Source organism: Lonchura striata, chromosome 19 (assembly GCF_050655825.1).
Source record: "Lonchura striata isolate lonStrDom1 chromosome 19, ASM5065582v1, whole genome shotgun sequence".
In the NCBI taxonomy this organism is placed as follows: Eukaryota; Metazoa; Chordata; class Aves; order Passeriformes; family Estrildidae; genus Lonchura; species Lonchura striata.
Genome location: NC_140721.1, coordinates 10,359,610 through 10,386,312, shown reverse-complemented (window position 1 = coordinate 10,386,312; position 26,703 = coordinate 10,359,610). Strand labels below are relative to the sequence as shown.

Below are 26,703 nucleotides of genomic sequence, written 5' to 3'. Positions count from 1 at the left end.
AGCTTTCCCAGCCATCCCAGCTGGAATTTGTTACTTGCTTCACTGGAAAATGTTTTGCACACCCAGCACAACCTTTCCTGCCCTGCAGAGGGTTGGGACCAGGAACATCAGTAAGGTCCAGGTGTGGCAGGCACAGCTGCTGTTTGGAATCAGCTCCACACAGGTCATCCCAGACCTCTGGCACCACTGCTCTGGGAATCAGCCCAGGGCAACCCCAAATCCCTCAGTGGGGAATGGCAGGGAAGAACCTCCCAGCCCAGGTGAGCAGCCCCAGCAGCAAAGGAGAAAGGGGAGAGCAGAAAAGGGGAACGAGGAGAGGAAGAGAGGAGAGGGGAAAAGGGAACAGGAAAGGGAAAGGGAAAAGAGGAGAGGGGAAAGGGAACAGGAAAGGGGAAGGGGAAAGAGGAGAAGGGAAATGGGAAAAGGAAAGGGGAAGGGGAAAGAGGATGAGGGAAGGGGAAGTAAAAAAAGGAAAGGGGAAAGGAGGAAGGGGGGATGGGGAAGGGAAGGGGAAGAAGGAGAAAAGGGAAGGGATAAGGGAAGTGGAATAAGAAAGGGGAGAGGAGAAAAAGGAAAAGAGAAGGGGGAAAGGGGAGAGGAGGAGGAAGGGGGAAAGGGAAGGGGGAAAGGAAAGGGGAAGGAAATGGCTCAACTAAAACAAATATGGTAATCCAAATTACCAGAAAGTGACAGCACAATTCCCCAAATCAGGGCAAACAAGGTGTTCTGCCACAGCTCCTAGGGCTGGGAAAGACCTCACCTTCTCCTGAACATCATCCTCACACCTCTGGGGCCACTTTCCCAGGAGAACTTCCTCCTTTCTCTGCCTCTGGGCAGGACTGAGAGGCCCTGAGCTGTGAGCTGGACTCACCAACAGCTCCTGAAATCCCTCAGAGCAGGGATGTCTGAGTCCCTGAACCCTCAGTGGTGCTGACCACGAGGTGCAGGGAGGCTGGAGATACAAAAATATACACAAAATGTGGCAAACTTCCCCATAACTCTCCTTGCTTCACTTCCCTTTGGGCACAGGCACAAAAAAAGGAGCAGGAAAAGGCCTCAGAACTCTGATGCAGCTTTGCTCAGCACTCAGGGCAGTTGCATTTGACCACATGAATCTTTCCTTAAAAACAGGGAAAACTGAGAGGAAAGGCTGGGGTGTGCCAGCCTGTGCCAGGACCAGTGCCAGTCCATTGGCATTCCAGACACTCTGCAGCCTTTAGTGAACCACACAGCTTCACTATTATATTTAAAACTACTACATGCTTTGTAATGCTTATCAGCTGGAGGGTTTTCAACAGTTTTTCCCCACTAATGCTGCAATTTCAAAGCCATTTAGGCTAATTTCCCCTGACTTGAATCTATTTTAATCAGAGACCAGGATACTTGACTTAAATGGTTTGTGTTCAACCCTTCATAAAATCAGCCATAAAACTTTATGCACTAAATAGCAAGGGAACCTTGAAGCCAGAGGTAGGAAGAGGTGAAACTTTCCAAATTCTCCAGCAAACTCCAGCCTATTACACACCAGACCAATTGCTCTCTTACAATATCAAGACAACTGATCCCCAAAACAAAAAGAAAACCAATAAACAAAAGGCACTCCTGAAGTTCTTACACAGATAAAAGGCATTAAGCTGTGCAGCTGCACTCAGTACCCACAAATTCCCTCCCAAGCCTCAGCCCAACTCCAAACTGAAGCATTGTAAATGCAGTGCTGTGCCCTGTCCTCTCCCCCACTCTCCCATGGAATGATGGATAGTGGAACTGAGGAAAAATACAACGCAAACCTGAAAATGTCAGAATTAATCCTTTTCTTCCCCCCAAATCTGAAAAGAAACATTACTTCTCAAATTAATTCTCGCCAAGTAATGCTGGCTCTGCTGGAAGTCAGAGCTGTGGATGAGAAATGGAAATCAGCAGCTCAGCCTCAGGTAAGTGCTGGAGAAGGTCTCGCTCCAAGGATCCAGCATTGTGCTGAGATTTGCATATCACAGAGGCAAAGGTGCAGTTTGTACCTGCAAATCAGCATGCCTGGAGGGGCTGCAGCAGCACAATGCAGCCTGGGCCTCCATTCCTTTGAAAACTCATCCAGGGATTTCTGTTGTTAGTGGTTGACAGCCCTGGATGCTCCAAGGGGCTGCTCAGAATTCAGGGAGCACCCAGAGAGGTGAAGGAACAAGAGCTGCCCCTGCTGCCACAGCCTGGACACTCTGGAGCACCCAGAGAGGTGAAGGAACAAGAGCTGCCCCTGCTGCCACAGCCTGGACACTCTGCCACCACCTGACACACAGAGCTGCATCCCTGGCTGCATGGTTTTCAATGGTCTGAAGGTGCCAGGCAACAGCTTTGTCACTGCTCCAATGACACAGGCATTGGACATGGATCTTTCACAATCTAAACCTCTCTCAGCTCATTTTTTTAGCAGGGATTTCACTCCAGACCTGGACAAACTGACACTTTCCTATTTTGAGGAACACTCTGGCAGCCATATCTTAAATTAACCTTCACAAAGATAAACTTGCAGCATGTCTTTCCTCATCCTCTTAACAAAATGATGTGTCACCTCTTCTAAAGCCTGTTCTGTGCTGCTTGGCAGGTAAACATCACCAGTGTTTAAAAAGCTCAATCAGAAAATGAGAGGAAGGATACTGCCACTGTAGAAACTCCCTTTAAAGGCTCAGATTTCCAATGGGAGATCCCAGAATGTCCCTGGAGGATCCCTGTGCTGGGAGGAGCCTGAGGGCAGCCCAAGGGCCCTGGAGGCCCTGCAGGGACAGGAAGGAGCTGACAAGGAGGGAGAATCTCTGCACACTTTTACAGGGCATTAAACACCAAAAGCTTAGTGAAAGCAGAGCTGAGCTTCTGATGGCATCACTTCCACCCAAAATCATGGACTGCTTTAGGAAAACAGAGACAGACTGGGAAGAAATTAACTTTTTTCCCCCTGATAAATCATCTTGATGAACTCTCACTCTCTCCAACTACCTGGAACAAAGGTGGGGCCAGGTGGGGATCAGTTTCTTCTCCCAGGTATCAACTGACAGGACAAGCAGAAACAGCCTCAAGTTGTGCCAGGGGAAGTTTAGGTTGGATGTTAGGAATGATTTCCTGACAAAAAGGGTGGCCAGGCCCTGGCACAGCTGCCCAGGGCAGTGCATCCCCACCCCTGCAGAGGTTTAACAGCTCTGTTGATGTGGCACTTGAGGACACAGGTCACTGGTGGCCTTGGCAGTGCTGGGGAACAGTTGGACTCAATAACCTTTGAGGCTTTTCCAACATCAGTGGTTCTGCAATTCCGTGAGCTCATCCCAGCCCAGCCACTCCAGTTTCTCATCACTGAGCAGGGCCCTGTGAACGATGAGGGAAGAGCCAGCAGCACCAAAGCTGACTGGGAAAGCACCAGCACTCCTGAACACAAACATTCCCTCCTGGAGCCCCCGGCACTTACTTGGTGGGACGATAATCCGGGATGGAACGATCCAGGGAAATCTTCTCACTGAGGTAGGAGTTGTAGCCATATTTCTCATGGGGTCCCTTGGCTTTCTCCTCCTCCTCGGGGGACAGGGTGGCTGGGAGGCCACCCTTGCCACGGCCACCATAGCCCTCAATGAGACCAAGGGACTTGGAGAGACCTGGGGGGAAAACAAAAACAACATCTCTGGTAAAACCTATCCCTGGTAGATCCCATTTTTGGTAAAACTCATTCCTGGTAAAACCTATCCCTGGTAAAACTTATCATTGGTAAAACTCATCCCTGGTAAAACTCACCATTGGTAAAACTCATTATTTGTAAAACTCATCCCTGGTAAAATTCATTATTGGTAAAACTCATCCCTGGTAAATCTCATCATGGGTAAAACTCATCACTGGTAAAACCCATCTCTAGTAAAATATATCCTTGCTAAAATCCATCCTTGGTAAAACCCATTTTTGGTGAAACCCATCCTTGGTAACACCCATCCTTGGTAAAACCCATCACTGTTATTTCCAATTCCCATAGGAAAAAAAATACTCTAAAAATGCTGGTAGTTTTGGGCTCCTGGCTGGTTTGGGTTGGTTTTCTGCAGACATTCCATGTCCTCCCTCCTTCTTTGGCCCAATGCTGGAATAAAAATGACTCAAGTCTTGCAATTCCTCACGGCTCGGGCACGCTGCTCCTGCCAGCCCTGCCCCTGGCGTGCAGCTGATAACCTGTCCCAGGATCTGTGCATTTATTTAGTTGGTGGGGAGGTTATCCAGGCCTCCTTCCCACTCTCAGAGAGGTAATTACATGCAAGGTTAGATGTTCCCAGGAGAAGGATAGGTTGAACACAGAGCAAGAATAAAACAGGGTTGGTTAAGTGCCAGCTGAATGAATTTTTGCTCAGTGTGAACAGTGAACAGCATACAAATGGCAGGGATTTAAAAACAGTTTCCCCTCAAACCTTTCTTATCTTTTAAAGTACAGTGTTCCTAGACCCTTATCAAGGGGAATTATTTATTTATATCTGCATAGCTAAAGGAAATAGGCAAAGTTCAAAATGAGCTGCACATAAAGAGCTCCATGGATGATTTGGTGGTGGCTGTGGGAAGACAAGTCCATGCTCATGTTATTATTTATTAGATGGGACACCTGGAATTTTAATATTTTTAATTAGCAGAGATACACTCTCTTTCTGTCAGAAACACAAAAATAATAATGATGAATTTTGGTTTGCTTTTTTGTCTGTTTGGTTTTTTAATAATGAAAGACACCAGGGTATATTCCCATTGTTTCAATGGCAGAGCCCTGACTAAAAACAGGACAGATTTTGTCACCTCTGAAGCTTTTGAAGGGACAATAACCTTGAGGATGGTCCAGCTCCCAAACCTACCACTGACTTCCACTGTCCTGGACAAAACATTCCTGCCTGCTCAGAGATTTAAATAGTTTTTTCCTCAAAAAGTACCATTGAGAGACAGGAAAAAAATGAGCTGGGAATGTAAATGACAGTTGGATGCACAGTTTGAAGGATTCTGATTATTATTACTATTACTATTATCATCATCATTGTTGTTGGTATTATTATTATTATTACTATTATTATTATTCCTTCTGACAAGGAAGCTCTCAACATCCTTCCCTGCTGTATCAGAGCCCCTCTGACCACACTGGGCTTGATTAGATTTTATCTGAGGACGATAACAACAAATCAGCTGCCAGGAGCCCCAGGCTGTGATCACACATCCAGGCTGCCTTTCCCAGCTCCAGGCTGAGCAGGAGCCAGGGGATCGCTCAGGAAGGCTGGGATGGGGGGCACTTTGTGGCCTGCAGAAGCTCAGCAGATCACTCTGTGAACTTCCCAACCCCAAGTGGTTCCACTCTGGCAACCCTCAGTATCTCCCAGTTTGCTTTTAAAGCTAAATTTTGCTTTTCTTGATTCCTTTGAACACATTTCTCCCTGCTCCAGTACTTCTACTTTCTGTAAAAAAGCCACAGACCTGTGAGGAGGGAAGTGGGGACTTTCTGAGGGGGGCAGAGGCTCCAGGGATGGAGGACACTCAGTGGGACATGGGAGCCAGGGACATCCCAGCACCTGGCTCTGTTAGAAGCAGGCTTTAAAATGACAAACTTAGGTTATTACCAACAGCTAATAACAGATCAACAGCTCAGACACCAAGGCAGTGCTTGTCCCAGAGCTCCACACTCTAACCAGCAGGGAAGGATGATCCCTCCAAGGCTAATCCATCCCCAGCAAGATCCCAGCCAGTCTCCAGAGGTTCTTATCTCTGGCTCAGGTGAGGGAATTGTGCTCCCCAGCACAGTGAAGGACCTGGAATTCGAGGTGAGGAATTTCCCACAGTGCTCAGAACACCACCAACCACCGAGGCCATGCCAGCCTGGAGGACAGCACCCATTTCTCTCTGCTCATTCCATTCATTTCTGCACATTCTGTCTTTCTACTCCTTGAAGCTGGTAAATGCTGATAAACCAGAGGAATCAATCACATGGATCCATTTGTGGTGGGCAGGGCACCACCATGAGCCCACCATCCTGTCTTGCAGGAGAGCACCTGCAAGGAGAGCCATGGAGATGAAATTTGCCAGGTGGGGTGTGCCAGGCAGGATTCCCTGTCTGTCTCTGAGCTGGTTCAATGCTTCCTCTCCAGCCCAGGCTGTTGGGAGAATTCAGGAATGTCACTCTGGTGTGTGGCACTCCAAGCAAGGGTCAAGAATGTTTGGCAAGGAAGACAATTCATGTCCAAACAGAATTTGTTCCCAGCTGGCCGAAAAGGTGCCTCAGGAGGGGCAGAACTGAACACAAATGGTGACAGCACATCCTCAGCCAGTCAACCCATTCATTGGCTTTTATTCACCACTTTTTTGGGCACCTTTCTATGAACTTGGGGTGCCTTTGCTTTAATTTCAGGAATTATCCTGAGCCCAGCCCATGTGATTGCTCAGGATATTCTGTGATTCCATGAAACCTGCTTGGAATTGGCCTGCAAGGGCCAGAAGTGACACACAGAGACAGCCTGAGCAAAAAAGGAAAAGAGCATGGTGCTATCAGCTCGTTTCCCCTAAGAAAAGGATGAAAGCAAAGAGTCAGGACTGGTCTCAAGTCACAGAGCAAATCCTTCATCATTCTGAGCAGGCACAAAGCAGAAGTGCTGAACCTCTGCCAGAAAGTCTCTCCTGATGCCTGTTCCAGACTACCTGTAGTGATAAACAGCACTAATCCCCACCAAAAATCATCATCTTTGGAGTGAATTCATCCCCTAGGGAATTCTGCAAGCTCAGGAGATGGGAACAGGCTGCATGGAGATGAGGTGTTGGTGCAGATCAGAGTTCTGAGTAGCCACAAGCTTCACTCATCCCAGAGGCATACTCACCCAAAGCTAAAATGGGATTATTTTTTTTTTTTTCAGAGTCTCTTAAAAATTCTGAACTTTGGAACAAATGGAATCTATTGCTATTATACTGCAGAAATAGAAGAGAAAAGAAAAAGCAAGACACCACTTGGAGCTGCCAAGATCTGAGCCCCTCCTGTTGGAACAGTCAGACAGGGGATCCCTGGGGACTGGAAGGAGTTGGTTTTCTTCACGATGATATAAAAATTTAATCTCTACAGCAAAATTATTCCTAGACTGAGCACAGTTAGAGTAAATATATTAGTCTCTTCTTAAGCTGAGTGTATTTCAGGAGGAGGCAGGAGTTTTCTAGGACAGAGAAACCTTTAGTGAAATACAATCTAATGTGATTTGCAGCCTTCATTTCCAAAGGCTCCCCGGGAAAGGGGGGAAGGGGAGGAAAAGCTTTTTGCTCCACGTCAGCCTGGATGAAGGAAAACATTAACCCTCCCATACAACCCTCAGCTGAGGAGACTTGTGATGGGGGGCCTGGGGAAGGAGGAAGAGCTCTGAAGTGAAAAGACATTTCTGAGAAATGGGTGCTGAAGGAAAACATCAACCTTGCAGGGCCTAAAGGGGTCCCAGGGGGCTGGAGAGGGACTGGGGACAAGGGATGGAGGGACAGGGCACAGGGAATGGCTCCCACTGCCAGAGGGCAGGGATGGATGGGATATTGGGAATTAGGAATTGTTCCCTGGGAGGGTGCTGAGGCCCTGGCACAGGTGCCCAGAGCAGCTGTGGCTGCCCCTGGATCCCTGGCAGTGCCCAAGGCCAGGCTGGACAGGGCTTGGAGCAGCCTGGGACAGTGGGAGGTGTCCCTGCCATGGCAGGGGTGGGATGAGATGACATTCAAAGTCCCTTCCAACCTAAATCATTCTGGGATTCTAATACAGGAGAGGTTTCTGGAAAAGCAATTTTTTTAGCTGCATCTTTCCATATCTGTATCTCCTGCAGCATGAAGTACAGAACACACACAGCTCAGGGTGGAAGCCACATTCCAGCAGGGAAGAGGAACTTGAAGCCCCTCTTCTTCAGAAGGAATAATTAATACTGAACTGGTACTGGAAAACACGGGAACCATAAAGCAAAATTAAAGTAGATATCTCTGCAAAGCACAGCTCTTACTCAGTGAAGCACAGTGGATTTTTCAGCCCCAAGAGCTCTCACTGGGATGGTTGTCCCTGCCCTACATCAGCCAGAGAGCTGAAGGCCAGCAGGGAATTTCTGACCTGGGGAAAAGCCAAACCGAGAAGGTGAATGGCCAAGGTGGGGTGTGTGACCTGCAGGGGAGCCAGAGAGAGGGGACACCCAGAGAGGCTCTCAGGGCAGAGTGTGAGAAACCAGAGCTGCTACAAGGGGCAGAATGTCCCAGGGAATGCTGGAAATTATGGGGACTGCTGAAGCCTCTAGTGCTGTCCTGCTGATCACTGCAAACACAGGCTGCTAAAGGGAGGGCTCATTAACAATAATGGGGATTGGCAGAAGAACAGGCACCAATTCTCCTTTGCAGCCCTGGTGGAACCTGGGGCATGGGATTTTCTCTCCTTACACAATTTTAGCCAGATTTGCTGAGACCTGTTGTTATTAGGGTAAATAACTCCCATTCCTCTGGCTGTGGGTTACACCTGTGCTGCCACAGGGCTGTGGGAACTGTGCAGGGAATACAAACACAACTGTGCAAGGAACACCAAGTCAGCTTCCTTTGCTGTCACTGCCTCCCCAAAGCATCCTCTTTGATCTGGGAGCACAAAGGGATGAAGGGGATTTGCAGAAAAGGTAAAGAATGCAGTTTGTTGCAGCAATTTCACCTTCATGTTATGACACAAATACAGATTTATACCTCTGATTAACTCCTGCAGGGGAAATTAAAAGTAAAGGGATCAGAAAATGGGAGTTTTCTTTCTTCTGGGGAAAAATAGATATATAAAGTTTTAAAACAAGCTTAAACACTAGAGCCCAGTGAAAAACCAGTATTCCCCTGAACCCTATACAATTCTATTCACTGTACAGCCTACATTTATTTTCCTGGAGCTGACTACTTATCAAAAATTTATCCCCCAAATCAGATGCTGCAGCTAAAGGGTCAGTGCTTCCCCTTCCACTGGACAGTCCTTTTCCAGGAGCTGGATTTTAGCATATTAGGACATCTCCCCTAGTGCAGGAATGAACAGAGCTGCCTGGTGTCCTTTACCATGCAAATGAAGTGTTGGTTTACTGCAGAGATTACCATGAGCATGGTGACTTTCAGAAATGGGGGGTCACAAAAACTCCCACCCTCTGCCTTCACTCTGAATGACAAATGGGAACTCAGAAAAAGCAGCAGATGAATGGGCCCAGGCTTGGCAAGCAGGGATTGTAGCGGATACAAACTGAAAATAGAGCATATTTCACCTGTACTCCAACATATTGCATCTCTGAAAAAGCTCCTGCCTATGAAAAATTATGTGAATAATTCTGGCTGAAATGAATTTGTCCAACAGAGCATTAAGATTTCACTTAAACAATTGTGACAGGTAGGGGTGAGGGAATTGAACACATTTTCTTGTAGCCCAGCTAGGCAAGGACCAAAACCAGGATGGGCACAGCTCATTTTCAAATATATTTAATAATATAACCTTTTTAATGCCAGGCTGGATGGGGCTTGGAGCACTCTGGTCTGGTGGAAGGTGTCCCTGTCCATGGCAAGGGGGGATGAAATGAGCTTTAAGGTTCCTTCCAACAAAACCACTCTGTTTTAGGCTTAGATTAGGGATTCTCTGATTTAGGTTTAGATTAGATGATGACCTGTAGAAGAATGTTTTAAGCCCAGCTGTCCTTACATCATGTCCAGGTTCCTGCCCACCCTGCACTCCTTGGAAAGGATGGAGAAGGGAGCACAGTCACTGCACAGGTCTGCAGTCTTGTTTGAAATGTTTAAACACAAATCTACATTTACAGGTCCGTACACACAGGGATTCAAAAATTAAGTTTTCTTATCAATGTAAAAATGGAAACAGGGGGAAATTACTTTCAGAGCCAGAGGGAGGATCAGCACCCAGAGCAAGGACAACGCAGTCATCAGGACAATGTCAAAGCCTGTTTAGCCTATTACACTACCAGGTTATGCTTCCAAATGATGATTCCCCAATCAAGATTTTCCCCTGGCACAAAACAACAGAAATCGTTCCCCAGGCCAAGGCTGTTTAGTTCTGAGGAATGATTTATTTGGTTCCAACACCTGGGACTGGTGAAAGAGCTTGGACATCGCTCTGTCCTCCCTGAAAGTCCAAAAATAGTGGCATTTACCACTGTGCTCACATTGACAAAATAACTTGTTGAGAAACGCAGAACTTGGCAGCAGAGCTGGTGCAGAGCAGAAATCTGTGGGCTAAAGAAAGCTCTTTGCAGCTCTTTCCTCTTTGCAGGGAAAAAAAAAAAGCTCTTTGCAGGGAGAGCAGGCACTGCTGCCACGGGAGTCTCAGGAACAGAGACCTTGTTCAGACACAAGAGACAAGCCTGAAGGTGATTCATATCCCAGGGAAAACCTGGACACATGTGAAGCATTCCTGGCAATTTAACAATGAGAGGAATGCCCTTCCCTGTGGGTACAGCCCCCCTTCCCCAGGAGCTGTTCTGCTCTTCTCAAAGGTGAAACTCCACTCAAGAAGCCAATCCCTAACAGCTGTTACAGGTTTGTCCCAAAATTACCAGTTCCAGCCCACTGCCCATCATGTTTGTCCACATCCACAGCACCAGCAGCTGCCTGGGAATTCTGGCTAACAGCATGGGATCCAGGAGCACTAAGGGATGAAGGGGATTTGCAGAAAAAGGTAAAGAATGAAGTTTGTTGCAGCAATCTCACCTGCATGTTATGACACAAATACAGATTTGTACCTCTGACTAACACAGGGGACTGTCATATTCTGGAAGTACTGGAAACAAGGGAGAAAAAAGAGGCAAAAAGGATCACAGTGTGTATCAAATGGGAAAATCAGGATCAAAACCATCACCAAGATCATTTAGTGAGAGAGCTGAATCCAGTTACACCACACCTGAGATATCAGAGAACTCCAGAGAACTGGCTTTAGCAAGCCCAGCCTAAGAGCTGCTTTCAAGGATTCATATTCCTGGGATTCAGGCACAAACATTTCCCCAGCAACACACAGCAAGGTATTCATGAGCTGGTCAGAACTGTCCAGAGCAACCTTCCCAGCAGCTGCTCCCTGGTTCTATTTGCTATCAGAGCTGGGGCAGTTCTCTGCTGTCCATGGGGCAGTTTTCTTTATCTCTCCCACAAACAATCCTCCCTCCAGGAGATCTCTGCTGGTCATGGCCACTGAGTGTCCCTGCATGGCTGAGAAAATTCCATCATCCATGGGGAGATGCTCTGCCCAGGGGAGGAGCCCAGCATTCCTACCTGGATCCAATCTGACCTGGGAACAGCACAGCAGCCTTTGCCCCCTGCATTCCCAGAGGAGCAGCTTCCTTCCCCCTGCATTCCCAGAGGAGCAGCTTCCTTCCCCCTGCATTCCCAGAGGAGCAGCTTCCTTCCCCCTGCATTCCCAGAGGAGCAGCTTTCTTCCCCCTGCATTCCCAGAGGAGCAGCTTTCTTCCCCCTGCATTCCCAGAGGAGCAGCTTCCTTCCCCCTGCATTCCCAGAGGAGCAGCTTCCTTCCCCCTGCATTCCCAGAGGAGCCCAGGCCCATCTCCCCCAGCCCTGGAGCTCCAGAGGAAAACTCCCCCCTTGTGCAGGATCCTGCTCCAGCAGAAGCACAGCTGGCACTGCAGGAGGGCTGAGCCCCCCTGGGATGGGACTGTGTCACCTCCCTGACACATAGGAGTCAGGGCATGTTCTGAATCTGGCAGTGGTGGGGTTTTGGAGGGTTTTTTGGTTTTTTTTAAATTTTATTCTGTTTGTACTATTACATTTGTATTTTTAATTTCCCTAATAAAGAACTGTTATTCCTATTCCCATATCTTTTACTGAGAGCCCCTTAATTCCAAAATTATAATAATTCAGAGGGAGGGGGTTTACATTTTCCATTTCAGGGAAGGCTCCTGCCTTCCTTAGCAGACCCCTGTCTTTTCCACCCAAGACACCTCCTCAGGCACCAAGCCCCTGCCACGGAAGCTGCTCAGAATCCCCTGCTGAGGCTGCAGGACCAGAGGGGCTCTGGGCACGTGGCTGCTGCTGCTCTGAGAGGAGGATGGACGAGCTCTCCTCACCCTGACAGCAGCCTGGGGAAGGAGCCACACTGAGAGCTTTGCCCAGCCATCCATCTGCTGGGAGGGAACACACAGCGAGCTGAAGCCTGATGGAGTGTCCTAAGGGGAGTCTGTATCAGCAGCTCCCAAGGCCACATAGCCTAAACCACAGCAGGACCTGTTACAGCTCTGACACGGTTCAGTAACTTCAAAGATCAATGCAGGGCCTGTCACTGTTCCAAAGGCAGACAAGGTCCCTGCTCCACGCAGCTGATGGGGTATTGATTCTCCACACAAGTGCAAGCTCTGCACTTGGTGGACTTTGCTGAAACCCCAGAATGTTCCCAAACAGGCTCAGTGCCTGTGGGAGAGTTTGGGACACAAGAGCTCCAGGGAGCAAGGCCAAGGGCAAAAGCAGCCTTGCATATTTACACTGCTCAGCCAAGGGTCCATTTGGGTGATGAATTAAGCAATTACCTGCAGCTTTCTTTTTAGGAGGCAGGCTGCAATTCAAGCAAGGGAGAACTTATCTTGCTCTCCTCTCTGAGCTGCCAGGACATCGCTCTGGCAGGACACACTCCTACGTGCCAGGCTGCTCAGGGACCATGGCAGCAGCAGCTCTTTGCCCAGGAAAATCACAGATATGCCATTACTGGGAGTCTTCAAGGGTAGGCTGGATGGGGCTTTGAGTGACCATTGGAACAAGATGATCTTCACATGTCCTTTTCAACCCAAACCATTTTGCTGCTGAGGATGGAAGAGTCTGGAAACATCTTTAGTATGTCATTTTAAGGAATTCCCAAACTCTTTTATCCTCAGCAGCAAAACATCAGCCTTCATATTTGTGCTCAGGCAGTGATTTCTGAGGCCAAACTGCAAACTGGTCATCCCCAAGTAGTCACTCCTTCCACCAGTCCAGGCTCAGGCAAACTTTTTGTTGAGCTTTCATTGCTGCTTTTATCCTCCAGTGCAAAATTTCAGTTCTTTGGGTAACACAGTCCATTCCCACCTCCATCATGACACGTTTGCTTCCAGGCAGAGCTGTTGCTTGAGCACAGAGATGTCAAACTTCAGTGCCAACCCAAAACCACACAGCCAAAGGTGGGAAAACAAGGATTTCTTAAATCCATCTTGTCCCAGAGAAGCTGTGACTGGAGCAGCACCTGCAGTGTGATGAGAGTACTCCTGGGAGAGGAGCAGAACCACAGGAGCAAGTATGGAAGCAGAAAAAGAACAGAGCCCACAAAAACACAAGCAAACAGTTTTTGAACCCCATTCAAAGGTTATAATAATATTTAGCATTTTTATTTCCACAAGGAATCTGTTATTTCCAGACCGTGTCTCTATAGCAAGCTGTTAGTGTTTGTGGTTGCCTCTAGTGAACGCTCCTGTTTTCCTTCTGAAAACATTTCCTCTCTGTATAGATTGGCCTGTTGGAAAGGGAAAAAATGCTGCCATTTGGCAAGATAAGAAATGAAGAAATACCACAGTGTAAGTGCAGACACCATCAATACAAAAGTGGCTGCTCAGGTTTTGGGCTGACATTTGTGGGCATGTGGGAGGTTACACAGTTGTGTGAGCCCCGTGCACAGGGCACCTCCTCACAGAGTCCTGGGGGAGGCACAAACTGCACATGGTCACCAAAACACATCTCGGGCTGTAAAACCCTACAGAGGCCTCCCTGTTTCCCTCTCCTGAAGTCTGGGGAAGGGAGGAACTCGCTAGTGGTGTTTGTAATCCATGGCCGAAGCAGAGTTCCAGGTCACTGAGACAGGCTGGGCACCTCTGGACAAAAAGGGTCTGTGGGACTGAACCCTGAGCAGCACCACGCTGCAACAGGGACCCTCAGAACACTTCCAGGTTTCTCCAAAGGGGCCCTTTGATTCAAATAATCCCTCCCTGGGCTACCTTGAATGTGCTCAATCTGTAAAGACTAACAGATTAGAGAAGAGATGACACTGCCCAAAATTGGCATTCCCAGAAAAAGGATGTCATTATGATGTGAACATAGCTGCAGAGAGAGAAATTCTGAGTTTACAAGTGCATCTTTAGCAAGTATGTACAAGCCACATCCCAGCTAACTGCATTTTACTGAGCTGTGAACTCACTAATTACTTTTTAAAGTCAAGAAAGTCCATTTGGCAGGAGTTTGCTTGGTGCATTTAACTTCTGTGCTCAGACACTGTCCTCCCTCAGTGCCCAAGCCCATTTACTGCTGGTTTTGGGGTGTGCTCTCCATGCTCTCAGACACACAGGGCACCCCAGAGAGTGCTTGTGCTCTTCAAACTCCTTCCATCTGTTTGTGCTCTGCCAATGGGCCGTAGGGGTGACACAGCCAAAGCCAGAAATAAAGGAGCTAATTTGGTCATCAGAGAGAAATATTCTCCACTGCAATGCCTTTATTCCTGCACACAGCTGCACTCTCCTGACAAACACAGCAGCCATGGAGCCAGGGTGCTTTATGTAATGGATGCATTGTTGGAACAAGCACAGGAGCACAACAGACACCTCCTGGACAAAAACCTGGGATTGTCCCAGTGTGATTCAGTCTCTGTGTGGGGGAGGAAGAGCTCTGTGTGCATTCAAGGACTCTGCTACCAACCCCAGCTCACTGAAACCCCTCAAGTGCTCAAGGAAAGTGTGAGCTGAATGCTTTGCCTCAAGGAGTGAGCCTGGAGCTCACCCTGCACCATCCATGCACATCTGTGACTGGTTACACTGCTCTGCATTGGGAACAGTTCTGAAGAGGCCCCAGATCTGTGTCTGTTTAGCTCTGTGTTTCTATAGAGAGCTTCTGATGATAGGCACTAACTGCTTGAAAAACATAATTAAAGCTCAAAGCACTCCTGAGAGGCAGCTAAATATAGGATTGGGAGTTTCAGCTACCTGGAGTAGGACTGTCCTTGATCCTTTTGTAGAACATTTGGTACAACAGGGTACACAGTACAATAGGGTCTCAGTCCCATTGTGCTTGGGGCTCCCAGAGAGCTCAGGAGAAAACACACCTCACTCCTTATCTAGATGTCAAACACAGAAAATAACTTATCCAAGGTGACTTAGCTGAGGATTAGTGTTTACAGATAGAACCTGATTTCTTAGAAAATTAGTGAAAGGAAATTAGAGAACCTGCCATGGCAGGGGGTTTCCTCCAGAGGCCCTTCCCTGGGGAGTGACCACACCAAGTGACAGGTGATAGCTGAGCACTGACCACTGTGCTTTGGCCACCTCATTCTGAGAGCCAAGCCCTGCCTCCGTGGCTGATCTGGAAGGACCGGGTAAACCCAGAGAGCCTCAGCCACTGAAGCATTTCACAGGATCCCATTTTTAGCCAAAGAGGAGTGTCTGGAGACATTTCTTGAGAGCAAGGTGTTCAGTGATAAGAAGCTCCAGAGGTGGATCGCTCACACCCACATGTATGGTTGTCCCCATGGGCCTCCCTGAGCCTCCTGCCCTGTGGAAGAGATCCCCAGACATCCTGGGGAGTGCCACCAGTGTCAGGACAGTCACACTTGCCTCTGCATTTTTTCCTTTGCGGACCAGAAAGCAAAGAGGACTCACTTTGACAAATCTCTGGTCTAGAGGAGCTGCCCTGTATTTGCCACGCAGCAACCACCCACGGATTCCCAGGCCAGCACACTCGTCATCTCCATTCTCCTTCCCACCCTCCCAGCCCTCCAACACACACTTCCTTCTTTGTCCTTCCATTCTGCCTCCATCTGACTTCCATCCCTTTGAGTTCCAGTCTTTTCCACACCACATCCCCTGAACACTTCAGTCCTTGCTGCCCTCAGTCCCCTCCTGTCCCCAGCATTGCCCATCCTCTGACCTGCCCAGGGGCAGCCAAGATCAGGCCCAAGCCTGCCCTCAGATTCTCATGAATACTAATTAATTCTCCCCTAAAAACTGTGCTAATGAGTAAACCAGCAGCTCCCCAGCTCAAAGGCATTGATTGCTATTTAGTGTTGATACTTACAGTTAAAAAAACCTCTGAATGGTTTCCCATTGCTTGCCCTAGACAGGAAGGGAGAAACCCAAATTGTTAAGGCCACATTTTAATTAATTCCCAAACTGATAATCTTTAAGAATTTGGGAAGCATCTTGCAACAGCTCTAAGTGAGTTATATCCTCCCTTCCCTCTTGCACCTCCCTGAGGAACATAACTAACACCCACCTGCCAAAGCTGGCCCTCCTCACCCTTCAGCAAATTGAAGGAGTTAAGAGTGGAACAAAAAGTGTTGTTATACAATACCCAGGGTCAGCAACCTCATTTAGCAGCTCCCTGCTTTTGCAGGTCAGGTTTAGCAGGAATCTGCTGCTCTCTGGAAAATGCAGCCTCGGCAGACATCAAGCTGCCAAACCCTGAGCTCCATCCCCTCCCTGCTCACCAGTCCCTGCAGCTGCTGTGGAAAAGATGCCCTAAGAAGAGGAGGGTGGTGCTTAAAATCCCCAGGATGAGAACAAGTCCAAGCAGAGAATGGAAATCTGACCTCACTGGGAGCTTGGGGCAGACACCAGGAGCTGAGGATTCCTCCATGGGGACAGGGTCACGCTCTCCCCTGACTCACTCGAGGCCTGATGGGGATCATTTCTTTTCCCCCACTCTTTCCCTAGGACATCTTTCCAGGGCCTGCCACATTTTTTCTTCCCTCTTGCCATGGACAAGCCTTCCACACCCCCCAGTCTGCAGAAACTGCATTGTCTTTGGGGAAATTGTTCATTTCTGAGCAGAGCAGCTCCTGCTTCAGATCAAGAAGAGAAACCACAAGCATTACATCCACTTCTCCATGTTTAGGGATAAGGATATCCCATCTTTGGACAACACCTGAGAGCAACTGGGATCTGTAATTCAAAGAGAATTACAAATGTTGAGCAGGAAGTGAGGAAAGGCAATTTTGTGCTTAAATCTTGAGTTTCCAGTACACACTTCCACAGTGGAATACGACTGCAGGATTGCACTTGCACTTCAGTGCTGCTTTTCCAGTGTAAAGCTTCCCACCACACTAGAAATTCACATCCCACTTCTCCTTTCCCACAGTCACTGCTATGATAACCCTGTGCTCACAGCCCTCCTGCATCTCCACAGGCAATTGGCTTCCAGCTCATCCCCATCCCCATCCCCAAATCCTGCCCTGTGCACCAGCCAGCCCTTCCTTTTCCTTTCTTTTCCTTATTTTTCCTTCCTTTTCCTTCCTTTTCCTTCCCTCCCCTTCTCCTACACTTTCTGTACCATTGTTAGAGATGGGTAATGGGAAGGTTGACTGTCTCAATTAAAAGGCAAATATCCTGTTCATATGTTAGGAGAAGTTTTATAGATTTATAGTTATGTTTTACCCCTTGTGCTGTTATCATGGGATGGCCTGGGTAATCAGGCTCATTACTGTGGTAACAGCTGACCTCCAATAAAAGTGATCTCCAGCACTTGACAGCCAAGGAGGAGTCCATGGACAGAACTTTGGGAGGGGCTAAAGGGTTAAAAGGCAATCCTCCATTGTGTGGATGAGCCCATGGTGATAGAACCCATTGCTCCCAGTGCTGTATTATTTTCTCTATTCAGTCTTCTGTTGTATTTGTGATAAGGTTTTAATAAACCTACATTTTTTTTGGAAGTGAGCATCATTTTCTCACACAACAATCCACCCATCCTGTCTCAGCCATCTCACCCCTACACGTGCTCCCCACCTGCTGGAGTGCCTTATTCCTCTCAGAGAGGGAATATTGGTGTTTCTGGCTATTACAGCATCTAGTGGCAGCATTCACCCCCCTTTTCTTCAAAACTGACCCTTCTCACTTCAGCCTACCTTGGTACCAAACCCCTTTAACTCTACATATCCATGGTTAAGTGGAATACCAGGATGCTCTGGATTTATTTCTCTGGATACACCTGTCCTCAGTTTTCAAATGATTGATGGAAACATCACATCAGAAACCCAAACTACAAAGCTGAACATGCTCAGGGGCTGGTGCTGATTTGGCATCAACCACAATTCAGGCTTGAAACAAAAACTGCAGGACTTTGAAATCTGAAATTTGGAGTTTCTAAGTCTGTGTGAGGCTTCCCTGATGGAAAGGCAGGAAGAACCGTGACCCTGATGCACTGCTGTGCTCTGCAAGAACTTCAAAGTGAGCCATTAAGTTAGTTCAATTTAGTTAATTTGCATGAGTAAAAAAGTGAGTTCTGAGCTTCAGAAGCCACACTGGGGGCCCTGGGTGCATGCAGACAGCACCTGAAGGCACTGCAGCCTTGGCAATTACTGCCCACACCTTCTCTGGGGATTAAAACAAGAACTGAACTCCTGAACCCGAGGTGCTAAAATGGCTTTGGAGCAGTCTGACCCCCTGGGAGTCCTTCCCTCACTTCAGTGAGCCCTAAGACAGATCCCTTTTATCTAAAAGGGACCAGTGTGCTGCAGGTCAGGGCTTTTGGAAGGGAGCATTTACTGAATCTCATTTCTGACCCAGGGAAAGTTTTCTCTGTGGCACATCTCCCCTATTACCCACTTGTGTCCATCAACACTTTTCTAATTTCTTACCAGGCAGATAAGGATCAGTTGGAAATGGGTTTTTCCTCAGTTTTGCAGGGCAAAGGACAGAGCAAATAGAACACACAAAAGTAATAAATGTATTTGTGCTACTCAAGGTTTCAGCTCCAAACTGGGGTTGTCAGGAGTTTGTGGTACTAGAAATTATCTTGCTAAAAAAAAACAACAACAAAACATTCTTTCTAAAGGTCAGGTTCTCAGGAGGATACATTTAGTAGGACAGTATCACATCCTCTAGGCCAAATAATTTGTCATATTTTCAATACATGCTTGGAAGGGATGTGCTGCTCATTTCAACTAGACCAGCCTCAAATATCAATTGTTTTCAGACCAAGGCTTGTGAAATAGCCCATGTGCTACACCCCAAACCCCCCATTTGCCAGCACAGACAGACATCCTGCCAGCCCAAGGAGAGGCCTGGGAGGGGAGTGGACACTGGAAAATACTCTGCATAAATTAAGGCTAAATGGACATTTTTGGCTGTGCTTTGATGTCCCAGCACAGCTGTTCTTCTGTAACCCAGAGCAGAGATTAAAACCTCAGGATGAGAATATCTGACAAAAAAAAAGAACAATATATGTTTACTAATTTTTCCAAAGGTCCCAGGGCAAATTCCCCAATTTTGCACAGATTAATTAGAGTAATTAGTTAAGTCATTAACTGTGAGGTCTGTGAAGCACTGTGCTATTTTATTGTTCATTTGTACTCAATGAGATCTTGATATATGACTGGGTTTCCTAAACACCACAGGTAAAAATAACTAATGACAACAGCAATAAATGAATATATTTAAGGTGACTGCAAGACTCTGGGACAAGACTCAGTTAATCAGCACAAGTTTATCACCCTCAGGAGGGAGGTGAACCTGGCCTGAGGGCTCTGTGTGCTTGTGCCAAAGTAAAGAAGCCCCACAAAAATCTCCCCTGTGTTTGAGACTGGGATTATTGCATGGCTGAGACTGCAGGGACTGAACAGAATTTTTCCAAATCTGCTTTTATCTTTTGCAATGTCAAAACTCTGATCTGCAGCCAATGCTGGCTGCTGCTCCGCTGACTTATTTTTAAACACTTGCCAGCGTGTTATAAAATGAACATCCCTCCCCACCCTCCCCAGGCTGGGGAGATGAGCTGCTCCTCCTCCAGGAGCAAATCCCATCTGCTGCCTGCTCCTGGGACACGTGGGGAGAAGGCAGGAGCCTGGTGGATCCAACTGCACGAGGCACTCAGGGCTGCTGGGGATCAGCCAAAGGCTGGACTTGATCTTGGAGCCTTTTCCAACTTGGATAATTCTGTGAATCACCAGCAGGACACTTGCAGGAGCACAGGCCCATTTCTGGTTATCACTGTCTGAGAGCTCATGGAACCTCCTCATTTGAGGACATTTTGCTCTAATAAAACTTTGTGCTGTAATAAAACTTCCTCTTATTCTCCACCTTATGTCCTTTGTTGAAAGATATGGTTTGGGGGTGTATATTCTATTGTCATCTGTTTAGAGGTGGGACAGTTCTCTGCTGTCCATGGGGCAGTTTTCTTTATCTCTCCCACAGCCAATCCTCTCTCCAGGAGATCTCTGCTGTACATGGACTATTAATTATTAATTATCTTCTGTTCATGGCCACTGAGTGTCCCTGCATGGCTGAGAAAATTCCAGTATCACATTGGGAGATGCAGCCACCATTGAATGGGACTGCTGCCACCACCGTGACCCACAGGCTGTCAGCTCCTATTCTGACTTGTCAGTGTTGTTTGGATTACTGATTTGGGTTTGGGGTTTCTTTTGGTTTGGTTTGGGGTTTTTTGGTTTGTTTTTTTTTTGTTTGGTGTTTTTTTGGGGGTTTTGTTGTTGTTGTTGTTGCTGTTTTTGGTTTTTTAAAATTTCTTTCCTAACAAAGAACTGCTATTCCTACTCCCATATCTTTGCCTGAAAGCGCCTTAATTTCAAAATTATAATAATTCATAGTAACGGCATCTACATTTTCCATTTCAGGGGAGGCTCCTGCCTTCCCTTAGCAGGCACCTGTGTTTTCCAACTAAGACACCTTAATGCCTACAACCCCCAGCACTTCCATCAGCCTCTTACCTTAGAGAGGCAATGAAACCCCAAGCACTGGGGCTGTGTGTGGGCTGTGCCAGCCCTTCAGCACCACGGTGTTCCTGCTGCCCAGGAATGTCTGTCCACAGAGCAGCAGGAGAAATGCTTCCCATATGGACCCTGAAATAAATACAGGGCCATTGTGGCCCTCATCCCATAATTCCCCATATGTTACTTTCTGCAGATAATTATAGGCATGTAACTTCCTCTTTATGTTAAAAAAAAAAAAAACTCACCAAAACCGTGCTGCACATATTTCTGGCATTTATTCAGTTTGGCTTTGAATTCTGGGTTAGGCCGTGCATTAGTCACATGAAATAATAAACAGCTGAAAATCATTACACGAGGCCTAATCCTATCTTAAGGATAACTCTATATCCTAGACTTAGTAATCAGATACTAAGTCCTATTTCCTGCTATTAGTAACAGAAAAAAAAAATGCAATTCTGGAAAAAGTTTTCAAGGAATCACAATTTATGGCCAGGAAAAAAAAAAAAATCAGTAACTTTTCTTCTCAGGTTTGATCCCCTACTCAGAGTACCGTGGCCACTGCTGCCCTGCCTAAAATAAGCACATTATGTTTTCATTCACATGATTCTCTATTCTGTGAAATTTAAACAAAACCCATGTGTTGGCAGTAGCTACTAAATACCTCATGGCCCAAACCATCAACAGCAGCTCCATCAAGCCAGCTTTTCCCCCCTTCCAGCATGCCACTCTTCCAGGCCATCTGCTCTGCAAAGCCCCACTGGAGTAACAAAATTGGCTGCAATGTCCTGTCACTGGAGGAAGGAGGGAAATCAATCCCTAAGGAGGCTGTGCCCAGGGTTAGGTGCAAAAGTTGACATTTGGGTGCAGCCAGCTGAGATGAAAGAGCCCAAAGTTCTTTGGAATCACATGGATTAAAACTCTGGAAGTTCTGAGCTCAGTGTTACCCAGCCACAGGGCTGGCTGAGGAGGAGTCTGGTGGGCCCTTCCTTTTCATCAGGGCTGGATGGTACCTCTGGATGGATAACTCCAAATCCTGCCCAACAGCCTGGGATCTTTCATTTCCTTGGGCTGAGGTTATTTTTAATCCCCAACTGTCTAAGATGAAGGTAGAGAAGGAATTCCCCCCCTGCAGCACCACCAAAAATTAGAGGCAAGTGATCCATGACCATTTACGAGTCCTTTGTGAGTGTCACACATGCTACAGAAATATGGAGAAATTACCTAAATCACTTTTAGATTGGAGACTTGCTAAGACTGCTTAGGCCTGAAAAAACAGGGAGAATTTCCCCCTCAAAAGCTTTGGGAAGCTGTGCATGTGGGAATGCAGCCCCTTATGGAAACACTCTGGCCACACAAGTGTCACTCCCTAGTGTCCCCAAGCAGAGCAGTAGAACAGAAAACCAACTTATGAATCCCAAACATGAGATCAGTCACACCCCAAAAGTCCCCGCTAAGAAATCCATATTCAGTGCTCTCACTGCTGGGAAGGAGCACTTCCAGGAACCAGGAGCACACCCAGGAACAGGACAGGCTCAGAGGAATGGTCAGGCTGGACTGGAGGGTCCTTGTGGGTCCCTTCCAGCTCAGGACATTCCAGCATTCTGTGAGCACAGCCAGGTGGAGCAGCCACAAAGACAAATGGAGGAACCACAAATTTCTTGTTTCTTTCTGAGCTCCTGACTTGGGCTTGGGGACAAAACATTTACAGGTGTGAAGACACTGCACAGCAAAGGCAAGAGCAGTGCTGTTAATTGTCGCTATTGGACACAAAATGAGTGCACAGAAGCTTGGTAAGTTCAAAAGAGAAAAGACACAGTTTTATTCAAGCATCTGGTATTTATAGAATTCCAAAGGTGACCGTGGATTGGATGATGGAATTACCACCTCTCCAACCATACTGGTCCAAAGATCGATCAGTCATTTCTCTCCACCCACAGAGAAATATGTAAACTATTCTATTTATATATACATGGAATTGTGTGGGAACTCTGACTCTCAAATATGTAAACATTATCAGAAGGCTAAAGAAGTTTCATGAGAACTTTAAAACTTTCAAAAGAACTATAAAAGAAAACTTAACACTTTTAAAAATCAGGGCAACAGTCAATTCCTCTCTGTATTAAGTTTGGATTCTGCACCTTGTGCTGGAAAAGCAGCAGGCAGGCACACAGAACAGCCAGGGTGGAGGCTGAAGAGACTCTCCAAGCAGAGGGAGAACATATGCCTTCCACAGCTCACTGGCAATTTTCCCACTTTAATGTTATCCAGCAATAAAAGTGTGGTACCTCTCTCTGGGTTTTGTCTTTTGAGGCACAAATTCTTCAGGCCTTACAATGCAAGTATAAATAAAATGTAAGTAAATGGCAAAGGAGGAACAGTCCACCTATAAAACACACACAGCTAAATAATATTTTGAGGGAATCTGAAGGAAAATTAGTGATTTCATAGGATGAGTTTTCCCCTGGAAGTCCTGCTTGTTTTCTAACATCTCAATACATCTGTGCAACCCTTTTAAAAACCCAGCCATCCAACAGATCCAGCCAGGGCAATGCTATCACAATCACTAAATAAAAGCCCACTAATATTAGAGCAGTGCCTTTCACAGACAGCAAGACATGATTAAGATAAGAAAGGTGAAGAATGCCCAGAGACTGGGGGAAGGAGCAGCCACAGGGATGTTTGTTGGAAGGGATTCAGCAGCATCACACAGCCCTGCTATCTCCCATGTCATCGCCCCATCAGATTGCTGGAGCACATCACAGCCTGTCACACACCCCAGCACAGCCCCCACGTCTCTCCAGCTGCACATTTGTCACCCTGGGAGCTCTTCACTCATCTCTGCTCCATCTTATGCCTGTGCATGATGCTCACACGTGCCACAGCAACCTGCAGATGCTTAAGTCCTCCAAGCAACAGATTTTCCTTCCCACTGAGGCAGCACAAATGAGTTTGTTACGTTGACTGGAGCTCAGTGCAAAGAGCCTGGCTGCATATAAAACGAAGAGCCAGCTGGGGCTGAGGGGCTCTCTCTTACTGACCATCTCTGCCCAATTCTATCTCTGATAAAGAAAGACATTAAAAAGGTTTCCTTTCCTTGGGCCAAATGAGAGCTCTGCTCTAGGCATATCACACACTATTTACATACCGAGAAAGAATTTCCAGGCAAGCACCTGCAGCCAGGTGTTTAAGGGTATTTAGACTCCAATTTCCACCAATTTCACTGTAAGTTAAATCATATTTGACTTAAATCACAAGTACTCCCAAGTTCAGTAAGTGTTTGAACAACACTTTCAGGCACTGCATGGGATTCTTGGGGTGCCTGTGCAGGGCCAGGAGTCAGGCTTGGATGATCCTTGTGGGTCCCTTCCAGCTCAGGAGATTTCTGATTCTATAGCTGAAAAGAGAAGTGATCTATGAGGATCTCTTGCCTGAGCTCATAAGGAGACAAGTGGAAAGAGGCAGAACACTAATTTGTCCCACAGCAAACTTAACTGGTGACAGTCTTTCCTCCTGGTACATCTGGGACCTTGGGGGCCCTAAAGGAGCTATTTCACACACTATCAGTGTCCCATTGCCCGGGGATTCTAGCTGCACCTGATCCCCAAAGCTCTGGATGCATTTCCCATCCTGGTTTGGGTTGGGAAGGACTTCAAAACCCCTCCCATTCCACGCCCTGCCATGGCAGGGACACCTTCCACTCTCCCAGGGTGCTCCAAGCCTCATCCAACCCGGCATTAAACACTGAAATACATTTAATATGAACTGTGCCCATCCTGCCCAGCCTGTTTTGGTCCTTGCCTGGCTGGGCCATTTTCTGTACCAAGTCACAAAATCTCAGGCTGGGCCAGGCTGGAAGGGAGCCCAGAGGGTCACTGGTGCCACCTCCCTGCTCAGGCAGGGCCATCCCAGAGCACAGGGCACAGCAGAGGGCTCTGGAGTAAGAAAGGAAACCAAATGCTTGGCTAAAACACAGATCCTTGGATTGGTACCTCCTGCCAGTTGTACCTGGAAAGGACACCCCTTTTCAGTAAGGGATGACAGTATTTTTGTGAGAAAACATTATCCATTCCAGCCCTGCTTCCTGCTCACACCAAATGTACCTGCACACAGAACATTGCCTGGCACTGGGGGAAACTTCCTGTGCTCAGCATCCTCATAAATCAAGGCCAGGATCTGAGTGCTGGCAGGGAAATACCTGCAGCTCTGTGATCCACGGTGTCAGGCTGGAAATAGCTCATCCACTCCATTCATGTACTGAAGAGATGGATGCTGGAGGGGTTTAACTGTGTCCTTGATATTCTAGCCTGTAATGGGCTTTTGAAGTGACTGTAAGTCTGAGGGAAGGCACAGCAATGACACTCTTGGAAACCTGAATCCTGACAAGCACAGTCCCTGGAGCCCCTGCCAGGGTTGCAACCTGCACTTTGAAGAAGGCAGCTGGATAATTCAGGAATGGGGGAGCAAAGCAATGGACAGGAGAGCTGGGATGTGCTTACCCCAAATGACAAAATGTTGTCTTGTGTGGAAGGGCTGCACTGTATCTGCACTTTCTCCTGCTCTGCTCAAAGGGAAAGGGAAAAGTGGGGGAAAATAGAAAACAAGAGGAAAAAGGGAAAAGTTGGGGGGAAAAGAGATGGTGAAAAGGGGAGAGGTGAGGATATAAAACCCAGGAGCAGTGGTAAATTCTTTGAGGTTTGAAGTCTAAAAGGAGGCCAAGATTTCATGTGAGCTTCAGCGCTAAGGCCACACTGGGCTCTATCATGATCCAAGGTGTCACCACTGATTCTCTCTCCTTGCTTTTCCTCTCTGACTTAACTAAAACTACCTTTGCCCACACCCTGGACTCCAGCCCTGCCAGTCATGGTGGCACAGTCCCCCAGACTTTGTGTTGTCACCAAAGTCAGCATCCAAAGATCCTCTGCAGGACCAGAACTAGAAGCATTGGTCCAGCAGCTGCTTTTGGCTACTTATTTTTGTTTCATTTCAAAAACATAAGTGTTCCCATGGCATTCAACACAGCATCTGCCTCTGGACTTCAACTGCAAACAAAGAATCAAAATCCCTAAAAAGCCACCTGCCTGCTCCAGGGGATACAGATACCTTGTACAAAAGGCATGAATCACTTGTTTAACCTCAAACCCATCCTCAGGAGCGGTATTAAACCCAAACAATGAAACAAGAAAAAACATCAAACTGTAACAGGGTCAAAATGGAACAGCAAGTGCTGCTTTAATGGGAAGGGCAGTAAATGAAAAAAATGTGGCCTTTAACAAGATAGCATGGGTAAGACAGAAGGAAAAAATAAAGGCACCAGCATCACTGACTGCTGCTGGAAAATTGCCTTTTTGCTTCAGTGCTCTGTACAAACCACAGTATCTGTCCCAGGGCGGCAGATGTAATTTGGTACGAAAGCAGACATGAATATGCTTAAATAATTCAGGGCGAAAATCTAAAGAATATGGGCTGCCTTGGGTACTTCCTGACATTCATCTTCAAGACACAAAAGAGGCCAAACAACTCGTGACTGGTGTAGTTGGCCTTATCAAATCTCTCTCTCCCCTCACACAGATTAACGTCACAGCAGATCCAGCCTGCTGTGCGTTATCCTGCTCCTGGAGCTGGGGAAGGCTGTCACATCCCTGGTAAAATCTGTATCTGCCAGCTGAATATATGAACCTGCTCTGGGGGGAAGCCTGACACAGCAGCTTCTGCCTTGGAGCAACTCTATTAAAGATCCTTCTGAGGTAGGAAAGAGGAATAGGAAAGAAATCGCTGATACTATTTTTATTACTAATGATAATTACTATAACCTTTAGATGGGATGGAGAGAAGGGCAGAGAAGAACTGTCTGAAATTCAACAAAGACAGACATAGGTTGTGCATCTGGGGAGGAACAGCCCCAGGCACAGGCGCGGGCTGGGAGGGGCTGCTGGAGCAGCTCTGAGGAGAAGGAGCTGGGAGTTCATGGTGGATTTAGAGCTGCCCCTGAGGCAGCAGTGTCCTGGGGATGAGAGGCCAGTGGGTTCATG

The 26,703-nt window shown here is 47.2% G+C and overlaps 1 protein-coding gene across 2 annotated transcripts in view; it reads right to left on the bottom strand.

Annotated features, from left to right (window-relative positions):
- GALNT17 (polypeptide N-acetylgalactosaminyltransferase 17) overlaps window positions 1–26,703 on the bottom strand; it is a 214,300-nt gene that overhangs the window by 155,229 nt on the left and 32,368 nt on the right. For both annotated transcript variants that reach the window (XM_077787478.2, XM_085557121.1), the window contains exon 2: window positions 3,449–3,632. In XM_077787478.2, the coding sequence (XP_077643604.1) occupies window positions 3,449–3,632 (184 nt within the window). The remainder of the gene's footprint in view (window positions 1–3,448; window positions 3,633–26,703) is intronic.